Genomic DNA, 21,678 nt, shown 5'->3' on the forward strand with positions numbered 1-21,678 from the left:
ATTGTACGAATTAAGGTGGTACAGAATTCTCAAATTCAGTCTGAACTCAGACTCCGGGTTCCCTCTGCTATTAAGATGCAGCTTCTAAAGGGAAATTTAACAATCCTACATGGATTGGAAGATAAAATGGCATCACTGAAAAAGGACGATGGAATTTTGGGCTTGAATGATATCCGCAGATTCTATTTTTAACCATTATCTTTGTCTCAAATTAACTGACCTTGTCGGCTACTATCACTCTCTGTCCTCATCATTATACCATTATAGCATCCTCCGTCTCCATCAGCGGCTCCAACGGTTTCAAGTTTTTGTTTATTTCTCTGTTGTTGGTGATTTGTCTCTCAAAATATTTCTATTTCTAATTCCAACAGTAATATCGTCTCGGCACTACTGCCACCCACCCATGGGAGTAAACTGTACACTTCATTCTGAAAGCAAATATAACCTGTCACCAGGGGATCAATTAAAGATGATCACCTAAAGATCAGGGAGGTTTCTATACAGTGGGTTTGTTGCAAAGTGTTGCACTCTCACCACAAATCACTTGAATATACAGTGGGGGAGCGAAGCACCAGCACAGACACGATGGGGAGAGAGAGAGAGCAGGGAATTGGATTAAAGTAGAGAGCTCCAGTGGGGGAGCGAGCACAGGAAGAGATGTAGGAACTGCACTGATGACATTTAATTTTCATGCTGATCGAGTATTGTGTCATAAAGGAAAGACATTTTTCTTGATGGAAACCATTATTACAACACAATTCATTAAAGTCACGTTAAATCCTTACAGGCAGGCAATTAATTACTTTTTATCTTGATAAAAGCTTCACTTTGGTCTAATCCCATGAGTTTCTCGAGTTTTATATGAAAGACTTGATGTGGAGATCCAAGAACAAAAGTAGAGTAATATTAATGAACCAAATCTGGGAAGGGAGAGAGAGAGATGTAGAGAAAGGAGAGAGAGGGGAGGGAGAGAGAGAGAGAGAGAAAAAGAGAGACAAGGAGAGAGAGAGAGCAATGAGTGAAAAATAGAGACGGAAAGAGTTAGAGAAAGTGAGAAAGGGAGGTGAAGAGATAGAGAGAGAGATGGAAGCAGTCAAGGGAAGAGGCACATATGCCAACAATACTTGAAAGAAATTAATCTAATTGCCTGTACAAAATTGCAATAACGTATGAAAACCTGTGGTGACATATTATTAGCAAGTCACCTGCTGCACTGTGATGAATTATGAATTTTTTCTTAAAATATAAAGAAACCTTCAACTGGAACCAGGAATATGTCTCCTAGCCAGCTTTTCAATGTCACAGTAATACTTACATTTTTACATTTCTTACAGCTCTTTCACATTGGAGGTCATCTCAAAGTGCTTCACAGGAATTACTGTGAAGTGTAGTCACTGTGTATTTTGTAGGCAAACCTGGCAACCAATTTGCACACAACAATGTCCCACGAACAGCCATGGGATGAGCGACCAATTTTATTTGGGGGATTGTTGACCAGGACACCGGGAGAGAGAAACTCTCTTTTCTTTTCCAATAGTGCCATGAGATCTTTAACATACACCTGAACAGGCAGACGGGACCTCGGTTTAATGTCTCATCTGAAGGACGGTACCTCCCGAGCCCTGGATTTGCAGTATCAGCCTAGAGTCTACACTACATGAGTTCCAAGTCCTGACGTGGGGCTTGAACCCAAGACCTTCTGACTTAGAAGCGAGAGCACTACCACTGAGCCAGGCTGACACACACAGAGCAACAGAGAGACACTCATCTGAACGATGGCACTTCTAACAGTGCAGCGCTATGAGCTCAACTTGGGGCTTAAACCCACAATGTATGTTACAGCTCATCTCTCCAGCACTGGTGAGCAGTGCAGAGTGTCATTGTGCAGACAGAGGGACAGTGTCTCACTACTTCTATGCGAAAACATCCGAGTGCGTCCTTGGGGATGAGGGGAGAGAGTGTAAGTGAGCGAGCAAGCGAGAGAGGCAGCAGTTTGTAATATTTATGATTAAATTGCAATTAGGCAGGAAGCAGATTGTACAAGCAATCTGACACTGACTGAAGTGTAAGATTTCTGTCACGTCTTATCAGCACGAAAAGCATCTGTAAATGCCTTAATTACCGTCCTAAATGGGAACACGAATCACAGCTTTGTAACACTGTGGCACAGCCGGGGCTGGCGAGTGCGCAATTTCAGGGCTCTTTTAAGAAAAATAAATCAATGAATAATCAATCAATAAATTCAAATCAACTGTTGTTGAAAAGCTTTTGAGTTTGGGCGGCAAATGTGAAGGGAACAAATGACTGAAACCACAGATTAAACACCCATTGTGCAGGAGTGGCTGGTGAGGCCTCGAAAGCAAAGTGATTAATGATTGGTTTACGTGCTTCAATTAACTGCAGGTCTGCACGGCAATTAACGGCAATCCACTTTACCAGTGAGAAAGTCAAACACAAAGCTTGTCCCAGGCACTCTCCATAACTGCTGCCATAATAACAATAATTATAAGCTTTGCTTTTGATATCATGCCTTTTGTGTCAGGAGGATGCCTCAAAGTACTTCACAGGATTTACTGTGGAGTGACAGTATATCTGTAGGCGAATACAGCAGCCAATTTGCACACAGCAACCACCCACAAACAGTGAATTATGAAGTGAACGGCCAATCTTATCTGGGAGATTGTTGGCCAAGACACCGGGAGAGAGAAATTCCCTTCTCTTTTTGGACGGTGTCATGAGATTTTTAAAGAAAATCTTTGAGACATCTTGAGAAGATCTGATGAGGCGCTATATCAAATGCAAGGCTTATTATTATTATTATTATTATTATTATTATTATAAAACCCACCTGATCAGTAGACGGGACCTTGGTTTAACGTCCGTTCTGGAGGACGGCAAGAATGCAGCGTTCCCCCAACACTGCACTGAAAACAGCTGCTATCTGAGTCAGGCTGATCATCTGTGGCCTGAACCATTAACTTGTCATCAGGAGAGTATCTGACCCTCTTCAGTGATCCTGCGAATAATTGCATTTAGTATAGAGCCTTATCACATCATCGAGATGTCTTAATACACAGGATATTCTGTAAACAACAAGCAACACAATTATGTTTGTATAGCGCCTTTCATGTCAGGAGAAAAGTGGATTAACTATGTACTTTGTGGGCAAAACACAGCCGCACAGCAGCGCCCCACAAACAGCCTTGGGAGTGAGTGACCAAATGNTTTTTTTTCGCGGGGAGAGGGAATTATTTGTTTAGCATTGCCTGAGGGAATGCAGGTCCAGGGTTTAGGGGAGGGGAAACCATCAATTCCAGACAAGAAGGAAAGATCCTCCCAGGTTCTTATCAAGAAACGGCGTAATTTCGCCCCTTTACGATTGATATTCCGACAAAAAAAATCATTGCAGGGAAAAAAGTCCGTACAATACAAGTGACAAAACCCCCAACCTTTGTCATTAAATATTTATACCATTTTGTGTTAACATTACATACACCAGTTAAAAGTTCCATATATCAAGTGTGGCTCCTGTACAGACCTGGTTGGGCCCCTCTCTGTTCACAGCCCATCCCTACAAAGACTACAATACAATGAATCTAGGGAGTACATTGGGTTTGAATTCTCAGTGGCATTGGGCTCCATCTCCAGGCACCACCCACTCTACCCGCACTCCCCGTTTCTATCTGCTGTGCTTTGTCCATCGTACAAGCTCCTCATTGTTCACTAAGATGCCATCTCTTCCTAATTTCTCAGAGGAGAGCTCCATTCTCAGTAAGTTCCCTCCTGCTTCCTGCTCCAGACTCCCCAACACTGCCCAACGGACAACTAGGAACGCGGGCAAACCACCACTTCACATCCGCTGTGGAGTTCTCTCTCCGACTCTAACATCCGTTGGGAAGTCTCTTCCCATCACCAAGAAGCGAGTCTTCAAAGTGCATTTAGAATACAATAAATTTCCGAGGGTAATTCTGTGAAGATATCGATCATAAATAATTTATAAATTCAACACGACAGTAGTCACTCTGCGTAAGGCAGGACCTTGTGTCAGTTCGGGGGAGAACACGTCCTGTCTGGGATAATGGATGGTTTGAGGGTGGGGGTGCAGGGGGGGAGGGTGGGGGGGAAGCAGAGATTTGCTAAAGATCCAGGTCGGCTTCAGTCCGGGTGCTACTGGTTGAGTTTTAGCCCCGAGACGTAGGGCGACTCCCCCTGGGGCCGGCAGATGCAGTCCTGCTGTTCGGTGCAGTCCAGGGGGTCGGGGACTGGCAGCCCCGAGAGGATGATGAGGGAGCGGTTCCAGATGGTGAAGGTGGGCGAGACGGGCAGCACGAAGGAGATGTTGAAGGTGTGCAGGTGCTGGGCATTCATGGCGTCGTAGAAACCCAGGGAATTGGTGTCGTAGTCCAGCAGCACCCCCAACCTCCGCAGCTGCAGGCTGGCCTCCACCCCCAGCTCCTTGCTGTTGTGCCGCACGCTGAAGCTGTTGTTACAGCGAGAAAAAACCCAGGACGAGGAGTTCTTCCCATTCCACTCGTTCTTCGGGGCCGACTTGTAGGCCACGCCCACTGCGTACCTGCAGAGGACGAGGGGAGAGAGGCAGAGTAATAGTCAATCTGATCAATATAAATATAGCGAACGTCACAGTAAAGAATAATAGTCAATCACCGGGGGACCCAGATTTAAGATAATTGGCAAAAGAACCAGAGGAGAGACGAGGAGAAATGTTTTCACACAAAGAGATATTACTGTCTGGAATACATGGCCTGAGAGGCTGATGGGGGCAGAGTCCATAATAACTTTCAAAAGGGAATTAAGACAGGTACTTGAAAGGAAAAAGAGTGGATAAGAGGATAGAGCGGGGGAGTGGGACTGTAGCTCTCCCAAAGAGCTGGTGCAGACACGATGGGCCGAATGGCCTCCTTTTTTGCTGTAACATTCTATGATTCTTCTGATATTCCACCCAACAACCCCCACATAGAATTGGTCAATAATATTAATAATATTAATAATAATAATCCTTGCATTTGATATAGCGCTTTTCACGTCTACTCGACGTCTCAAAGCGCTCACAGAATACATTGTAAAGTGAATTGACTGTGTATTTGTGGGCAAAACGCGGCAGCCAATTGCACACAGCAGCGTGCCACAAACAGTTGTGGATTGAAGTGCCCATTTTATTGTTTTTTGTTTTTTCTTGATGGATTATTATTAGGTGTGTGGAGTAAGGAAACTTGCCCAACATTTCGCCCTGCCGGAAGAATCGAACCCAGGTCTCTCACTTGCAAGGGAGTGCTCTAACCACTGAGCTATAGGACTCCACTGGTCAAGGCTTTCCATGAGATGATACTATGAATACACAGTCTGTAAAGAGCTTTGGGGCTTCTAGGTGCTTTATCAAATGCAAAGATTGCAGTTTAGGAACATAGGAACAAGAGGAGGTCATTCAGCCCCTTGAGTCTGCTCTACCATCAGAATGCTGATCTGTACCTCAACTCCAATTACCTTTGCTCAATATCCCTCACACTCTGACCTAACAAACAGCTATCCACCTCAGTCTTCAAAACATGAATGGGTCCAGCCATAAACCACAGTCTTTTGGGGGAAGAGAGATCCAGAATTAAATTGTAATTGAGTTTAGACGGTTGGGGGGTATTCTAACTAACGTTTTTTTTAAATAATAAAAGGATTCGGTAGGGTAGCAGGTGAAACTATTTCTTCTGATGGGGGAATCCAGAACAAGGAGGGCATCTTAAAATTAGCACAAGGTCATTTAGGAGTGAAGTCAAAAGGCAGTCTGGAACTCTCTCCCCCAAAGGGCTGTGGATACTGGATCCATTCACATTGTCAAGACTGAGGTGGATAGATGCTTGTTAGGTCAGGGTATCGAGGGATATGGAGCAAAGTATAGCAAAGGGAGTTGAGGTACAGATCAGCCATGATCTAATAGAATGGATGAACAGGCTTGAGGGGTTGAATGGCCTCCCCCGTATGGTCCTATGTTGCTAAGTGCCTTGTGCATGTGCCGGGCTCCTCACTAACCAAGTACAGCTGCCCAGCAGGACCTCCCAGTAGTGACAGCCGCTGTCGATGTAGACATTGCCCATCGCCCCGTAGCTGCCCTGGCTGCTGAACCGCTCAGGCGTGTGGCTCTTCTTCAGAGAGTTCTCCTCGCGCTCCATCGCCAGCCCATCGTTAGACAACTTCAGCTTCTTGTGGGCCGTCCTGGGGTCTATCTTAAACGGCTGACCTGGGTATCACAAAGAGAGAGAGAGACAGAGCAGTTGAGTGTGAGAGAAAGAGAGGGGGGAGAGAGAGAGAGAGAGAGAGAGAAAGCGAGAGAGAAAGCGAGCACGGGAAGGAGGGATGGGGGAGAGAGAGAAACACAAGTTAAAATTCACGGATCTAAAACAATAACACCAACAAATTTAGTAATAATAATAATTCTTGCATTTGGTCTTCTCATGAGGTTGAGACATTTCAAGTTGCTTCACACGATATAACAACAACGATTTGCATTTAATAACGCCCTCCACACAGGGCAGCGTCTCAGAGCGCTTAACAGTGGCAGAGCCTGACTCCGAGCCAGGGATGGGGGCTTGATAAAGGGAGGGGGCAAGGCGGAGGGATTGAGGGAGAGTGTTCCACACTTTCAGTGGCTGAAAGCGCGACCTCCAATCGTGGACTGAAGGATGCGCAGGATGAGCATGAGCCGGTGCCAGTCGAGCAGAGGTGCCGGGTGGTGGATTGGGTAGTGAGGAGGTCGGAGAAGCAGGGAGGCCCCAGAGAGTGAAGGGATTTGAACACGAGTGCGAGGATCTTGAAGTGGATCTGTGCAGTGGAGCCTGGCTTTTTTTGGGATAAAAAGTGCAATTTTGTGACTGTGTATTTTGTGGGTGAATTTACATTTCTATATCATCTTTCAGGTCGGGAGGATGTCCCAAGGAGCTGAAAAAGCACAATCTTTACACAGGAAGTTAGGGTCCAAGCAAAAAGCATCAACACATTTAAGAGGAAGAATCATGCAGGGAAAGGAACAGAGGGCTGGGGGGGGGGGAAGGAACAGAGGGCTGGGGGGGAGGGGGTGAGCAGGATCTGAGTCTAGTGAAATATAAAGACTAGTAAGCATTAGTTGGGCCAATTGGCCTGTTTCTGTGCTGTGTAACTCACTCACCTCATGGCTGTTGTGGGAGTTCAGAAACAATGTGTGCAAATTGACTGCTGCATTCACCTACATAGTCACTACACTTTACAGGATACTCAGAACCGCTTTGAGACGTTTCAATATTATAAGCGCAGTATCATAATAATACTGTAATAATATTCCTTGCATTTGATTTGGCGCCTTATCACGTCTTTGAGATGTCTCAAAGCGCTTCACAGAATATACTGCAAGGTGAATTAACTATATTTTGTGGGTGTCGCGGAAGCCAATTGACTAACAACCGGGTTCCTACTTGCTGCTAGGTAAACAGAGGCGTGTGCGGAAACTTGCCTTAGGTTTCTCCCTGCTGGGAATCAAACCCGGGTCTTCTCGCTTGCGAGGCAAGTGCTCTAACCAATACACTACAGGACTCCAGACATAGGCAAAGAAAGTTATTAATTATTGTTTTAGTTCAGAGTGTCCACTCCGCAGCTTTCCATCAGGACTGGCGGTAGAGCAGGTGAGAATGACCAAAAGTTTGCTGTTTGACAACAATTCTCTGTGAAGTGCTTTGAGACGTTGTGGCAGCGTTGCAGGCGGTGTGTTACAGACAAGGACTGTTAGTGTCACGGTGTGGAATTCAATCCCACTGACTGAGGTCAGATCAACTGGGAGTGAAGCTACAGATTGGGATTAAAGATGATGACGATGAGAAGGGAAGGTGAAGAATAGGAAAGGCTAAGATAGTTAATGAGTGAAGTGGGACTAGAGTGAGGTGCAATGATTTCAGTGTAAGGTTCAGTCGTATGTCAGCCTGGCGCAGTGGTAGCGCTCTCGCCTCTGAGTCAGAAGGTTATGGGTTCAAAGCCCCACGTCGGGACTTGGAATCACATTGTCTAAGCTGATGCTCCGGTGCAGTGCTGGTGGCGAGGGGTGGGGCGGTGGTTTGCATTATCGGAGGTGCCGTCCTTCGGATGAAATATTAAACGAGGTCCCGTCTGCCTGTTCAGGCGAATGTTAACCGCAACGTTATTTGAAAAGAGAAGAGAGTTTCTCTCTCCCGCTGTCCTGGCCAACAATCCCCCAAATAAAACTGGTCACTCACTTCATGCCTGTTTTGGGGACATTTTTGTGCACAACTGACTGCCACATTTTGCCTACAAATAAATACAGGGCCGCTTCACTTTACATGGTATCCTGTGATGCACTTTGAGACGTCTCAATGATGGGATAAAGCGCTATATCAAATGCAAGGATTATTATCATTATAAGCCCTGAAAGGCAGTGCTATGTAACAAGCCGAGTGCTGCCAGCCACAGGCATACTGAGACTCGGAGGCCTGACATGAGCTGAAAGCAAACCATAAAAGGAAGAAAGTTCTAAGAGGCTTCTCTGGTAACATCAGTCAGTGTAGGCGGAGATCAATATCACTGGCAGTTTTGCAGTTGATGTGCTGGAGAAGGAGGGTGCTGGTTGCAGCCTGTGTTAATGTAAGATGGAAACAAGAGTGGTTGTTAGCAACAGCTCCACTGAGATGAATTGATTCCTTTCCTTTCTTTATTTCTGTCTGATCTCGGCCTCTCTCCTTGGGGAAGGAGCCAGGAAACCGAGGGGTGTGTCTGCGCCAAATAAATCTACAGCAAATATTTCACGCTCTGCCTTTGTGAATCACCAGATTTCAGTTAATTTCCCTGAAGGCTGAGTACCTCTGCTTTTGAAGTGTGGTTTGATCCATTGAAAGAAATTAAATTAGATAACGAGAGCGATAATTAATACAATTACAACAGAAGCGATGGATGGGAATCAGCTGGAGAGTGAGTGTTGCTCTGTCACACCATGGGATGGCTCTCCCACGTGATGTGCTACAGTTTTGAAGTGAAGTTTGGCTCCGATCAGCAAAACGAGATGGAAATGTAGCTTTAACTGAGGCTGTCAAGTCAACCACACACAGTGAGACATGTCAGGACCCTCCCAGACCAGTCTCATAAGAACATAAGAATTTGCTGACGAAAGAAGGCCAAGGTCCATTCAGTTCGCCTTCCACTATCCTGGCAGTCGCTTGACATGTAATGTCCCATTGTATCCCGAGATATTATTTCCCATCAGAAATCTATCTCATTTGTTCTTGAAAGAATTGAGATTTTCTGCTTCCACTGTCTGCCTAGGGAGCCTGATTCATACATTTGCTACTCGCTTGCTGCAGGAATGTTTCCGTAGATTTGTCTACATTATCTATTCCTTTCAAAATCGTAAAGAACGCAATCATATCACCACTACCTCGGCTCCACTGAGGGCCTCTTCAACTCCCCCTCCCACCCGTCTCGCCACCTTCTACCCATCCATCTAATCCCATCTACCTGCCTCTAATCCAAACTGAAAATCTACTGATCATACCTATAGTCGCCTGCACCTTCTCTCTCACTTGGGATCGATCTCCATCCCTGTGAAGCACTCTAAGATGTTGTTCTATGTGAATTGGATCAACTTGTTGTTATAGAGTAAATCTGACAATTGATCTCCAGAGTGACCCTTTCTGTATCACTCCAGGATGCTATTCCATGTGGAGGGTGTCATATAAATGCAAGGTGGTGATGGTGTTGTTATCGAGCTTACTATTCCCATGCCTGTACACAGTCACTACACTTTACAATGAATCCTGCGAAGTGCTTTGAGACATTTCTGACGTGATAAGGTGCTAAATCGAATGCAAATGTTATTACTATTTATTATCTCTGTGTGTCTGTCTCTCTCTCTCAGTTTGCCTCTCTCACTCACTCTTCTCTATCTCGTCTCTCACTATTGCCCCTCACTCTCTCAGTGACTCTCTCTCTCCCTGCCTCACTCTCTTGCTTCTCTTTGTCTTTCTCTACATCACTCTCTCTGTTGGTCTCTTGCTCTGAATGAAGAATACTCCCTTATTTGGGACATCCACCTGACGTGAAAGACACTATATAAATGTAATTTTGTTGTTATTTCTGGACAGAAGACACCAGCCTTGTGCCTTGTTCTCCACAAAGACAGTGATGAAGAAAACAATTGTACCAAGAAATGAGGTAGTGGTGGATTTCTAAAGGATTCTCAGTGAACAAGCCTGTGGAGATGCCAGCAGCGGGCTGGTGGGTATCAGACAGCTGTCAACCACAATCATGAAAGAGCTTTGCATGAAGAAGGTCCTTCGGTCCTCACAGCATCAAGCTGTTCCTTAAATAAATGCAGCATTCTGTCCTTAACCACCCTTTGTGCTAATCCTGTTCCAGTCATTAATTATCCTCTGGGAAACTCTGAGCTTCTTGGTGTCGTCCTATGATTTCCCATTGCAAAGATGAACCAGTTTTCCCTTGTTCAGATGACTTGGTTTATCTGAAAGCACTGTTCTGCGTTTACTTTCTCAACCCCATATCTGTGGTCTCCTCTGGGACAATATCTTGTGAGGCTTGAAGCTCGCTGTGTTAACTTCATCCTTGGAACATTTTTGAGCCTGAGACTCTGCATAAAACAGGTTATTTGAGGGCAAGGTTCACATTAAGTCCCTCAGGCTCCCCAGCTCTGGTCGGCCTGTGTTCTCTGGGAGATGTATCTGGCAGGATGGTTCAGCCTCTCAGAGTTTGAGCTGTTGTTTTGAATCCCAGTGGCAGACAGACAGACGCACATGCAGACAGTGTTAAACAGGAAGATGAAGATGTCCGAGATGCCAGTGGCTGACTCACTCCCCAGTTATTACCATGGGATTGAATTCCTAATCCAAGCATCTCGCTGAAGAGCCGAAAGTTTAATAGGCTTTAATAGGCTACAAAATAAATCCCCTCACCTCAATCTTCTCCCCTCACCTCACCCTATCCTACTGTAGTGGATAGCACATTTGGCTCACAAGTGAGAGGACCCGGGTTTGAATTCTGTGGTTAGTTAGGCAAGTTTCCTTAATCTACCAGTAAGCAGGAGCCTGGTTATTAGTCGATTGGTGCATCGCTTTTCTGGGGGTAACAATCCCTTCAGAAAAATTGGTTACTCAATCCATGATGGTTTGTGGGACACTGCTTTGTGCAATTGGCTGTCATGTTTCGTCTACAAATCAATCTACTTTAATAATATAAATAATAATATTAATCCTTGTATTTGATATAGCGCCTTATCATGACTTCGAGACGTCTCAAAGCACTTCACAGGATATACTGTAAAGTGAATTGACTGTATATTTTGTGGGCAAAACGCGGTAGCCAATTGCGCACAGCAGTGTCCCACAAACAGTCGTGGATTGAAGTGACCAAGTTCTTATTATTTGAGAGGAACCAGGTTTGATTCCCGGGTGGGGAGAAATATTGGGCAAGTTTACTTACTTCACGCGCCTCTGTTTGCTTAGCGGTAAATAGGAACCCGGTTGTTAGACGATTGGGATCACTTTCCGGGAGTAATAATCCCTCCAAAAAAATCCCAAAATTTGATTACTCAATTCACAACTGTTTGTGGGACGCTGCTGTGCGCAATTGGTTGCTGCGTTTCGCCCACAAAATACGCAGTCAATTCACTTTACAATATATTCTGTGAAGCACTTTGAGACGTCTCGAAGATGTGATAAGGCGCTGTGTTAAATACAAGGATTATTGTACGATAAGATCATTGTCCATTGCTAGCGTGAGGGGGAGGGGGGGGAGAGGGGAAGACTGCTTGCTGAGTGCCTGTGTCAGCTCTGAGTGACGTGTGGCTGGGCAGGGGAGATGTGCTGGGGGCCGGATAGGGGAAGGTACTCACTGTAACGGAGAGGAATTACCAGGATACTATGATTCTAATTCCCTTGAACATGGGTCAGTGGTCTCAGGTGAGATGTTACCACAGGGATGGATCCTTGGTACTCACTGTTAGTCTTCAGTCTGGCCGGCTCACTGTTGCGGCTCCCGGCCTGGTTGATGGCCTTGACGATAAAGATGTATCTGGTCCCTGTCTGAAGGCCGTGTACTGTGTAGTGGTTCTGCTTGATGTTAGGTACGATCATCCAACTATCAACCGAGTTGTACAGACCTGGGACAGGAAGGGATGGGAGTCAGTTGTTCAGTTAGTGCAGTTCAGTCATTCTGAACTCCGCAGCTCGTGTCCTCTCCCACACTGAGCTCCGGGAACCTATCACCCCCACCCTCACCCGGCTTCAATGGTTCCCCATCTCCCAGAGGATCCAGTTCAAAATCCTTGCCCTCATCTTTAAAGCCCTCCACAGTCTTGCTCCTCCCCACTTCTGTGATCTACTCACAGTTTACCAACCTGTCCACTCCCTCCGATCAGCCTGCTCCATGTCCCCCGCCTGGCCTGCCCCGCCATCGACGTTCAGGCCTTCAGCCTTTCTGCCCCCAACCTCTTGAACTCTTTCCTGGAGCCCCTCCACCTTGACCCCTCCCTTGGCTCTTTCAAAGCATGTCTCAATGCCTTCCTCCTTGGCTGTGCCTTCAGTCATCTTCACACCTCCACCACCTTCTATCCCTCTCTGATCCCAACCCCCAGCTCAGGTGCAAACCCTTCATTGTCCAGCACCTTAACACATTCTCCTGACGTGAAAGTCACTGAATAAATGCAATTTGTTCTCGTTGCAGTTCTCGTCTCTTTTTAAGGTGAGGAGCCTGAGCTCCTGGTGTTCTATCGCCTGAGCCGGTATAGAAATCTCTGGGTTTGAGGTGAGGTTTGGGTTGTGCTGACAGCTACAGCTTTGTGAGCCTCTCGATGCTGGGACACCAGAGGTTACAGGTGGTGGCGGCTGAGGTCAGTCAGCACCACGAGCGAGGCTGAGGATGGAGCTGGCTCTGTGGGGACAGGCTGACATACACAGCAGCCTCACCAAGTCATGCTATCAATAGCTGTAATTGTAAATTATGGATTCCGTAAGCCAGCTTTGTTATTTATTTTTAAGAGGCCGTAAATATCTCCTTCAACAAAAGAACATCAGGTCACATTACACAACACCCTGTGTCTGGTGAAATCAGCGTCAAGCCTCACATCAGTACTGTGAGCTCCCATTGCATACTGATTTACACAGTGCTGGGAGAGCTCCACAAGAGCTCAGTGGTTGGAGCACTCGCCTCGCGAGCGAGAGTTCCTGGGTTTGATTCCCAGCAGGAGCGAAACCTCGGGCAAGTTTCCTTACTCCATACTCCTCTGTTTACCACCAGTAAGTAGGAACCCGGTTATTAGCCGATTGGTGGATCGCTTTTCCGGGGGTTACAATTCCTCCAAAAATATAATAATAATAAATTGGTCACTTCAATCCACGACTGTTTGTGGAACTGTTTGTGGAACACTGCTATGCGCAATTGGCTGCCACATTTCACCCACAAAATATACAGTCAATTTACTTTAAAGTATATTCTGAAGGCGCTTTGAGACGCCTGAACGACATGATAAGGCGCTACATTGAATACAAGGATTATTATTTTTATTATTATATTGTCAGAGCTGATGTTCTTTGGATGAGATGTTGAACCAAGGTCCCGTCTAACTGTTCAGGTGGACTTTAATAAATCCAGTGACACTATTTGAAGAGAAAATTGAGTTTCTTTCTCCCAGTATCCTGGCCAACAACTCTCCAAAATTGGTCATTCAGTTCTTGGCTGTGGGAAAATAGCAGCCGTGTTTGCCTACAAAAATACACGGTGTCTACACTTTAGGGAAATTCCCTGTGAAATGCTTTGAGATGCTTTGACACGAAAGGCACTTTATCAACTAAAAGATCATTATTATTAATAATATTCTCGTCTTTTTCTGTGTGTTTCTCAGAATTATATCTCTGGTGAGAGCAGTTGAGCTGAATAATGATACTCGCTGCCTAGGAAACTGCATTTTATACAAACTCAACATGTCAAAATATCTCAAAGTGCTTCACGGTAATTACTGGGGAGTGGAGGCACTGTGGATCTGTCGGCAAATTCAGCAGCAATGTCCCACGAACAACCAGGAGGTGAATAAGCAATTTATTTTGTTCTGTCAGCCTGGATCAGTTGATAGAGCTCTCGCCTCTCAGTCAGAAGGTTATGAGTTCCAGCCCAATGTTGGAACTTTGAGCTCACAGTCTCAGCTGACGCTCCAGTACAGTGCTGTGGGTGCGCCTCATTGTCAGAGGTGCCGTCCTTCAGATGAGACGTTAAAACCGAGATCCTGTCTGTGCCTGTTCAGCTGGACGTTAAAGATCCATGGCCCTACTTGAAAAATGAAGGGAATTTCTCCCTATGTCCTGATCAACATTCCCCCAGATGAAGCGCTTTGAGACGTCTGAACGATGTGATAAGACACTATATCAAATACAAGGATTATTATTATTTTAAAATTGGTCGCTCGCTTTATGGCCATTGTGGGACACTGCTGTGTACAAATGGCCTAGAAATACACAGTCATTCCACTTTTCATTATATCCCATTAAGGGCTTTGAGATATCCTCCGAAAGGCACTATATCAAGTATAAGGATTATTATTATTATTATTATAAAACTGGTCGCTCAATCCGCGACTGTTTGTGGGACGCTACTGTGCACAATTGGCTGCCGCGTTTTGCCCATGAAATATACAGTCAATTCACTTCACAGTATATTCTGTGAAGCGCTTTGAGACGTCTCGAAGACATGATAAGGCGCTATATAAAATGCAAGGATTATTATTATTATTATTGGGAGAATAGGACACAGGCAGAAATTCCCTGCTCTCTTCCAATATTGTTATAAGTTTGAGCTAAGTTCCAACACCAACAATTGAGGTTAGTGTGAGGAGCTTTTCAATGCTCACTGTATCTCTACTGATGTTTTTCCAGCTCCCTCACATTGTCGAGCTCTCTCCTCCCGACAGCTCTCACACTCGGTGACTACGTCTGTGTGTCTTCACCTCAGCCACATTTCCCACCCCCCCTCCCCTCCCCGCCATCTCTCAACAAGTGCTGCCGAAACCCTTGAATTTTTGAATGTCAAATTTCCTACCACGCTCCCTGCTGGTCTCCCTATCTCCTCCATCCACATCCACAATCCCAAACTTTGTCACCACATCCTTACCCGCACTAACCTCTGCACTCCCAATCATTCAATTCATCACCAGACTCCATTGCCTCCCTATCTCCCAATGAATCAGCTTCAAGACTCTCGCCCTCACCTATATATAACTCCCTTTAGCTGCACTCTATCTCCCTGATCTTCTGCCCCACTCCTTTGCTGGCTCCCTTGTTGCTGTATATTGACTCATCGCCAAACATTGGATGATTTACTAGCTGGAGGCTGCTGGCTGGAGGGTGACTGAATGGGACGGCAAAGTATTGAGTGACACACCATCTGAGCCAGTGTGGCTCCAGGAAGAGAGGCGCTGGATTCCCAACACATAGACAGAGCATCTCCCCTTCCCTCTCTGCCCTCGAAGAGTGAAGAGTGGGTGCTTGAGGAAGCTTGAAATGTTTGGGGGAATTAGCTGATCTGAGGATCCGGCTTGGCAGGACGCAGGCAGTGGACGGTGAACACAGTAAGGATCCAGCCCTCAGCATCACCCCTTCTCTTCTGTCAACATTAATCATTTACTAGTGACTCTGAGATATACAATATTCATTGAAACAAAGGAGTAAAATTGCACCGCTAACAATTTCAATCCTGTCTTTGACGTGCGCTCTGCCTGCTGTTATTAGCTCGCTGGCTCTTACAGTTCATTATAACCTGATTACAACATGCTCTGGCTGGCCACAGCCCCACAAGCATCATTGCCCACTATAAACCGTTATACTGGAGGAGCACACACAGCATTAATGTTTCAGGAACAGGGTTGAACGATCTGATCTGTCTTTACACTGAAAACCTTTACACTGAAAATCTTTACAAACACACACACACAAACACAACCCCCCACCCACATGCACTCACATACACAGACACCCACGTACATAAGACATACAATTACAGACACAATCACCCCCCACCCCACATACATACAAAGTCACACATGACACCCACACACACTTACACACAAACACCCCCCATATACACACATTCACATGCACAACAACCACACCCACAGAAAGACACCCCCACACACTTACACACACAAACAACAATCACTCACCCATATGCAAACATATGCATTCACACCCGAGTGATCTCTCCCGCACTAATGTCTTCCATCAGAGCACCATCTTTTCTATAGTGAGTCCCAGGGACCTGGCTCCACACACTCTTCCTAGTAAACGGCTCCAATCGGGTTAATTACCCTCTGGATAAAACAATACTTCCTTGTATCTGTCCTAAAATTGCCCAGTGCAACTCTAAACCCGTGTCCTCTTGTTCTACTGTCTTGGTGCATCCTAAAAAATCGATCCGGGTTTACATTTTCAATCCCATTTAAAATGTTGTACACCTCTAAGTTCCCCAATGAATCATCTTCTCTGAAGAATGAAGAGCCCTAGCTTATCATGGATGCACTCTACATCTCGCAGACCAATATGGAACCTCCTGTTTGACCCTCAAATGTCCTTTATACCCACATCTGCGCCATGACCTGCTCCGCCTTTCCCCACCTCCACAACATGGTCCAGCTCTACCAGTCTCACACCGCAAGCAAGCTGCCGAACCCCTCATACACGCATTCATAACGTCCATGCTCAACTACGCAAACTCCTTGCTTGTCGGCCTCCCCAATTCCTCTCTCCATAGGCTGCAGATAATCCAGAACCCTGCAGCCTGTGTCCTCTCCCGCACTAGGCTCCGGAATCATATCACACCCATCCTCACCTAACTCCACCGGCTTCCCATCACACAGAGGATATAGTTCAAGATCCTGGTCCTCACCTTCAAAGCCTCCATGGTCTTGCTCCCCCCTACTTCTGCGACCTCCTAACCCCCTACCATCCTGCTCGCTCCCTCTACTTAGGGCCTGCTTCACATCCCCCACCTCGCCCGCCCCACCATTGGCGGACGGGTCTTCAGCCACTCTGCCCCCACCCTCTGGATCTCCATCCCACAGTCCCTCTGCCTCACCCCCTCCCTTGCCTCCTTCAAGACCCATCTCAAGACCCTTCTCTTCAGTCACCCTCTTTCCCCTCCTCCCCGATCCCGACCCCCAGCTTGGGTCCGAAACATTGATTGTCCAGTGCCTTTGGGACGTCCTCCTGACATGAAAAGCATTGTACAAATGTAATTTTTGTTATTTGTTGTCACTGCTTATGTTGCTGTGAGATGTATGCAGTACTGAAGGAGCCCAGCCAGAGCGCTGCACAGACAGAGAATGATGTCTGGGGATCTCAAAACTGATTTAGCAATATAATCCTGTTTGCCTTGTTTATTGCTGCCTCACAGTGTGACACACAGTGAGCGACGAGGCAACTAATGCCCCTAGATCTCTCTCAGCCTCCCCCTTGGCAAGTTCTGTCCCAGCCATGGATTACTTGTATTTCCTACTCTTGCATCCTATACACATTAAGACGTCTCTTGCTAGTTATCAGACCATGTACACACCCCATCGAGTTCTTTTTCAATTCAACTTGGTATCGTCTGCAAATGTAGCTACCTTACACTGAATCATATATATATACACACACGGAACATGTATCTGGGGGATTGGCCAGGACACCACGAGAACCTCCCTTCTTTTTCTAAATAGCACAGTGGGATCTTTACCGTCAGTCCACTTAACAGGCAGATGGGAAGCTCGGTCTCATCTGAAGGATGGCACCTCTGACAGTGAAACATTCAGCAGTCCTGCGCTGGAGATAAACACTCTGAGCAGAATCCTGAGATTGAGTCTGTAACATTGACTCAGTGGTGCCTAGGAATGGAGTGAGCTTCTCCGTGTGTAGCTAACGTTTTTTCTCTGTAGCTTTAATCATCACACAGGGAGCACAAGGCAGAGCTGCCCTGGAGTTCAGTCTACACCATCATGTCCCGATGTGAAAACAACTTGACACAAGCAACAACAATGTTATGGGATATGCATTTACCCAGCGCCCTTCAGCGGGGCAGTGTTTCACAGTGATTAACAGTGGCCGAGCCGGGGGAAGGGGGCAGGCAGATGACTGTTGATACGGTCAAAGGGGAAGGTCTTCAGGTGTGATCTGCAGACAAGCAAGGAAGAGGCAAGGACTGAAGGAGAGAGTTCCATAATTTCGGGGATAAAGCACGGCCATCAATGGTGGAGGGGAGGGTTTGGGGGACAAGCAGGAGGCTGCAACCAGCCGAGTGAAATGGATGGGAAGAGGTGTGGGGTATGAACAGGTCGGAAAGGCAGGGGGGTACCAGGGCATGAAGTGATCTGTACCTGAGTGTGAGCATCTTGAAAATGATTCATTAAAGAAGGACAACAAATGCGAATAGGAAATGCAAGTGGCAATTGTTTTTCAGTAAAAGGGAGATGGGAGAGTGGAGCAAACCAGCACAGCAGGTGATGGAAACACTAGTCACAGCGTTAACGAGGTTTGGAAAGGAGCCAGACAAGTTCCTGGAAGTGAAAGGATTGAGGGTTGTTTGGCGATGAGATCGAGACGTTGAGAGAGTAGGCTTGGATGGACGGTGACATTGGGCAGTGTTGGCGCTCCCACTTCACTGTCTTATTAAGACAATACCTACATTTGATATGCCATCTAACACCAAAATGTCTCAATGTACTTCATAGGACATACTAAAAAGTGGAGTGACTGTATTTGTAGACCAGTATGGCAGCCAATTTGCACCCAGCAAGGTCCTAAATCAGCCATGAACTGAGTGACCAATTTTATCTGGGGGATTGTTGGGAGGATTCCAGGAGAAACTCCTTTCTGGTTTGGAATAATGTTATGGGATATTTAACGTCCACCTGAACAGGCAAACGGGACCTCAGTTCAACATCTCATCTGAAGGATGGTGCCTCCAACAAGGGCAGCGCTCCTGCCCCCACACAAAGCTTATTTCAGGACAATATCCCCCCTTTACAATGACCCCCAGTGTTCTAGATCTGTATAATTGGACAGAGGGTTATAATGGGTCACTGGTAATTCCAACAATTCCGTGAGTCAGCCAGAGATGAGGAGCTGAGTCAGTGGTGATTAACCTGATCAATATTGATCATTTTCCTAAATTTTGACTCATTCAGTTAATGCTGTACTGAGCGTTTTGTGAAATGCTAATTTATTTAGTATTCTGCCAACCTTTACTGATATTCAATTAATTATCTAATCATTCCTTTAATTTACCCAATTATAATAATTGGTAATTGAAATTCAAATCTACATTTGAGTTCAGTGGAAGATTGTAAAAGAGGTTTTGATGAAGAAGGTCCAGCAACCATCTCTCACGTCTATGTCTGGTCTATGTCTCACACTCTGGATTGCTAATTCATTGGAGGAACGCTGTATTGTCAGTGGCTCAGTTGGTAACACCACTGCCTCTTGAGTTGAAAAGTGTGGGTTCAAACCCCACGTCGGGACTTGAATTGCATCACGTACTATAAAGTATACTGACTGCATTTGTAGGTGAATACGGCAGCAATTTACACACAGCAATGTCCCACAAACAGCCATATAGTAGGCGACTGGTTTTATTTGGGCAACTGTTGGCCAGGACACCGGGAGGGAGAAACTCCCTTCTCTTTTCAAGCAGTGTCATGGGATCTTTAACCTCCACCTGGACAGGCAGATGGGACCTCGGTTTAACGTCAGATGGGATCTTGGTTTAATGCTTCATTGGCAGGATGAATAGCGCCTCCACTTGTACACGTACACGCTCTCCCTCTTCCCCCCACCCCCCACCATACACACTCCATCTCATAAACACAAACTCTCCCTCTCACACACACTCCCTATCATACATACACACATGCACCCTCACTCTCACACACACATTCTCCCTCTCATACATACACACTCTTTTCCCCTCACACACACTCTCATTCACACTCTCCCTCTCACACAAACACACTTTTTCCCTCTCTCAGACACACTACCCCCTCTCTCTCTCATACACACACACACACACACACTGTAAGGTGACTTACTGATGAAGTTGGCTTGCCCGGTGAAGATGGTGTACTGTAACTCGTACGAGCCCACACTGAACTCATCCTCTGAGGTCCAGTGCACCGTGACCGTGTCATGGGAAGCTGTGCATAGCTCCTCCCGGATACTTGGAGGGTTCGGGGCTGGGAACGGGAAGTGGGGGAGGACAGTGTCAATAGGCAGCCCAATGTCAAGCCTCACGCAACATCACTGTAACCAGATGGTTTCCGCAGGTCACATGAGCAATGTGTGTGACACGGGCATGTGGGTATGTGACACGCGGCAGGTGTTATATATACTGTACATGACGTGTGTACGCACAGGCAGTGCCGGGCGGTGTATAAGATACATGACGTGTGTACGCACAGGCAGTGCCGGGCGGTGTATAAATAACGTGTGTAGTACACACAGGCAGTGTCGGGTGGTGTATAAGGTACATGACGTGTGTACACACAGGCAGTGCCGGGCGGTGCGTGTCGGTACCTGTCAGGTAGTCCAGGCCCTCCAGCAGTCTCTTCTCTCGGGAGAAATCTAAGGCAAAGTTTTCGAAGGCTTCGTTCAGGTTGATGTCTGGGATCAGGACTTGAGAGGATGCGGTTGCCATGGCGACTCTGCGGCGAGACAAAAACACATCGCGAGCAATCAGCGTCAGGAGAGAGAGAGAGAGAGAGAGAGAGAGGACCGGCCACACCGAGGGGCCATGTAAAGTGATTGAATGAAGGCAATATCCCACAGCCAGCGGCCGTGACCCACATCCTCAATGTAAAGCTGCACCTCAGGGGCTCACTCCTGACATTAATCTTATTAGGTTTATCGCCGCTGATTAGAGCCTGTGATCGTTTTAATGAGAATTCTCCTCTTCCCCCCACCCCACCGCCCCCTCACTCCACACACACACACACACACGTGCTCCCAACTACACCGCATCATATCACATCACATCAACCCCCCAGGGCAGTGCTGGATGTGAATGCAGGAGGGCTATGAGTTGGAGCGTGATGGGGGCTGGGTTTGGTTTCAGTGCTGTGATACTCAGTGCTGACGGGCATCAACAACACGTTGCATATATACAGCACCTTTCACGTCGGGAGGACGGCCCAAGGCGCTGGACAATGAGGGGTTGGCACCCGAGTTGGGGGTTAGGATCAGTGAGGGGTGGACAGCAAGGAGTTGGCGGAGGGAAGTTGACCGAAGGCACAGTCAAAAAGGTCTTGAGATGCTACAATGTTAAAGCACCTCACAGCTGTCTGGCTGCTGCCCCTCTGCGCCCCTTATCTATTGAGCACAAATCTGACGCTCACATAGCCTTGAATGTGGATATGTGACGTGTGGATATCGCCTGAATATGTGACGTGTGGGTATGTGACGTGTGGGTATGTGACGTGTGGGTATGTGACGTGTGGGTATGTGACGTGGTGCTGATGCTCCACAGTGACTACAGAACGTGTCACACAGGGCATGGTCTGCATGTGCAAGAAACAGTCACTCAGGCGATACCCAAGCCTGTGTGTGTGGTGTGTGAGTGCGTGTGGTGTGTGAGTGGGTGTGTGTGCGTATGTGGTGTGTGTGTGTGGTTGTG

The 21,678-nt window shown here is 46.6% G+C and overlaps 1 protein-coding gene across 1 annotated transcript in view; it reads right to left on the reverse strand.

The window, feature by feature from the left end:
- Positions 1–4,107: 4,107 nt before the first annotated feature.
- The window catches only part of LOC103177033 (probable E3 ubiquitin-protein ligase MID2), a 94,227-nt gene continuing 76,656 nt past the window's right edge, over positions 4,108–21,678 (reverse strand). The window contains exons 6-10 of the mRNA XM_042340809.1: positions 20,583–20,710; positions 20,099–20,242; positions 11,993–12,154; positions 6,040–6,247; positions 4,108–4,573 (exon numbers count right to left, since the gene is read on the reverse strand). Of these exons, the coding sequence (XP_042196743.1) occupies positions 4,168–4,573; positions 6,040–6,247; positions 11,993–12,154; positions 20,099–20,242; positions 20,583–20,710 (1,048 nt within the window). The 3' untranslated portion in view covers positions 4,108–4,167. The remainder of the gene's footprint in view (positions 4,574–6,039; positions 6,248–11,992; positions 12,155–20,098; positions 20,243–20,582; positions 20,711–21,678) is intronic.

Source organism: Callorhinchus milii, unplaced genomic scaffold (assembly GCF_018977255.1).
Source record: "Callorhinchus milii isolate IMCB2004 unplaced genomic scaffold, IMCB_Cmil_1.0 Scaffold15, whole genome shotgun sequence".
Classification (NCBI taxonomy): domain Eukaryota; kingdom Metazoa; phylum Chordata; class Chondrichthyes; order Chimaeriformes; family Callorhinchidae; genus Callorhinchus; species Callorhinchus milii.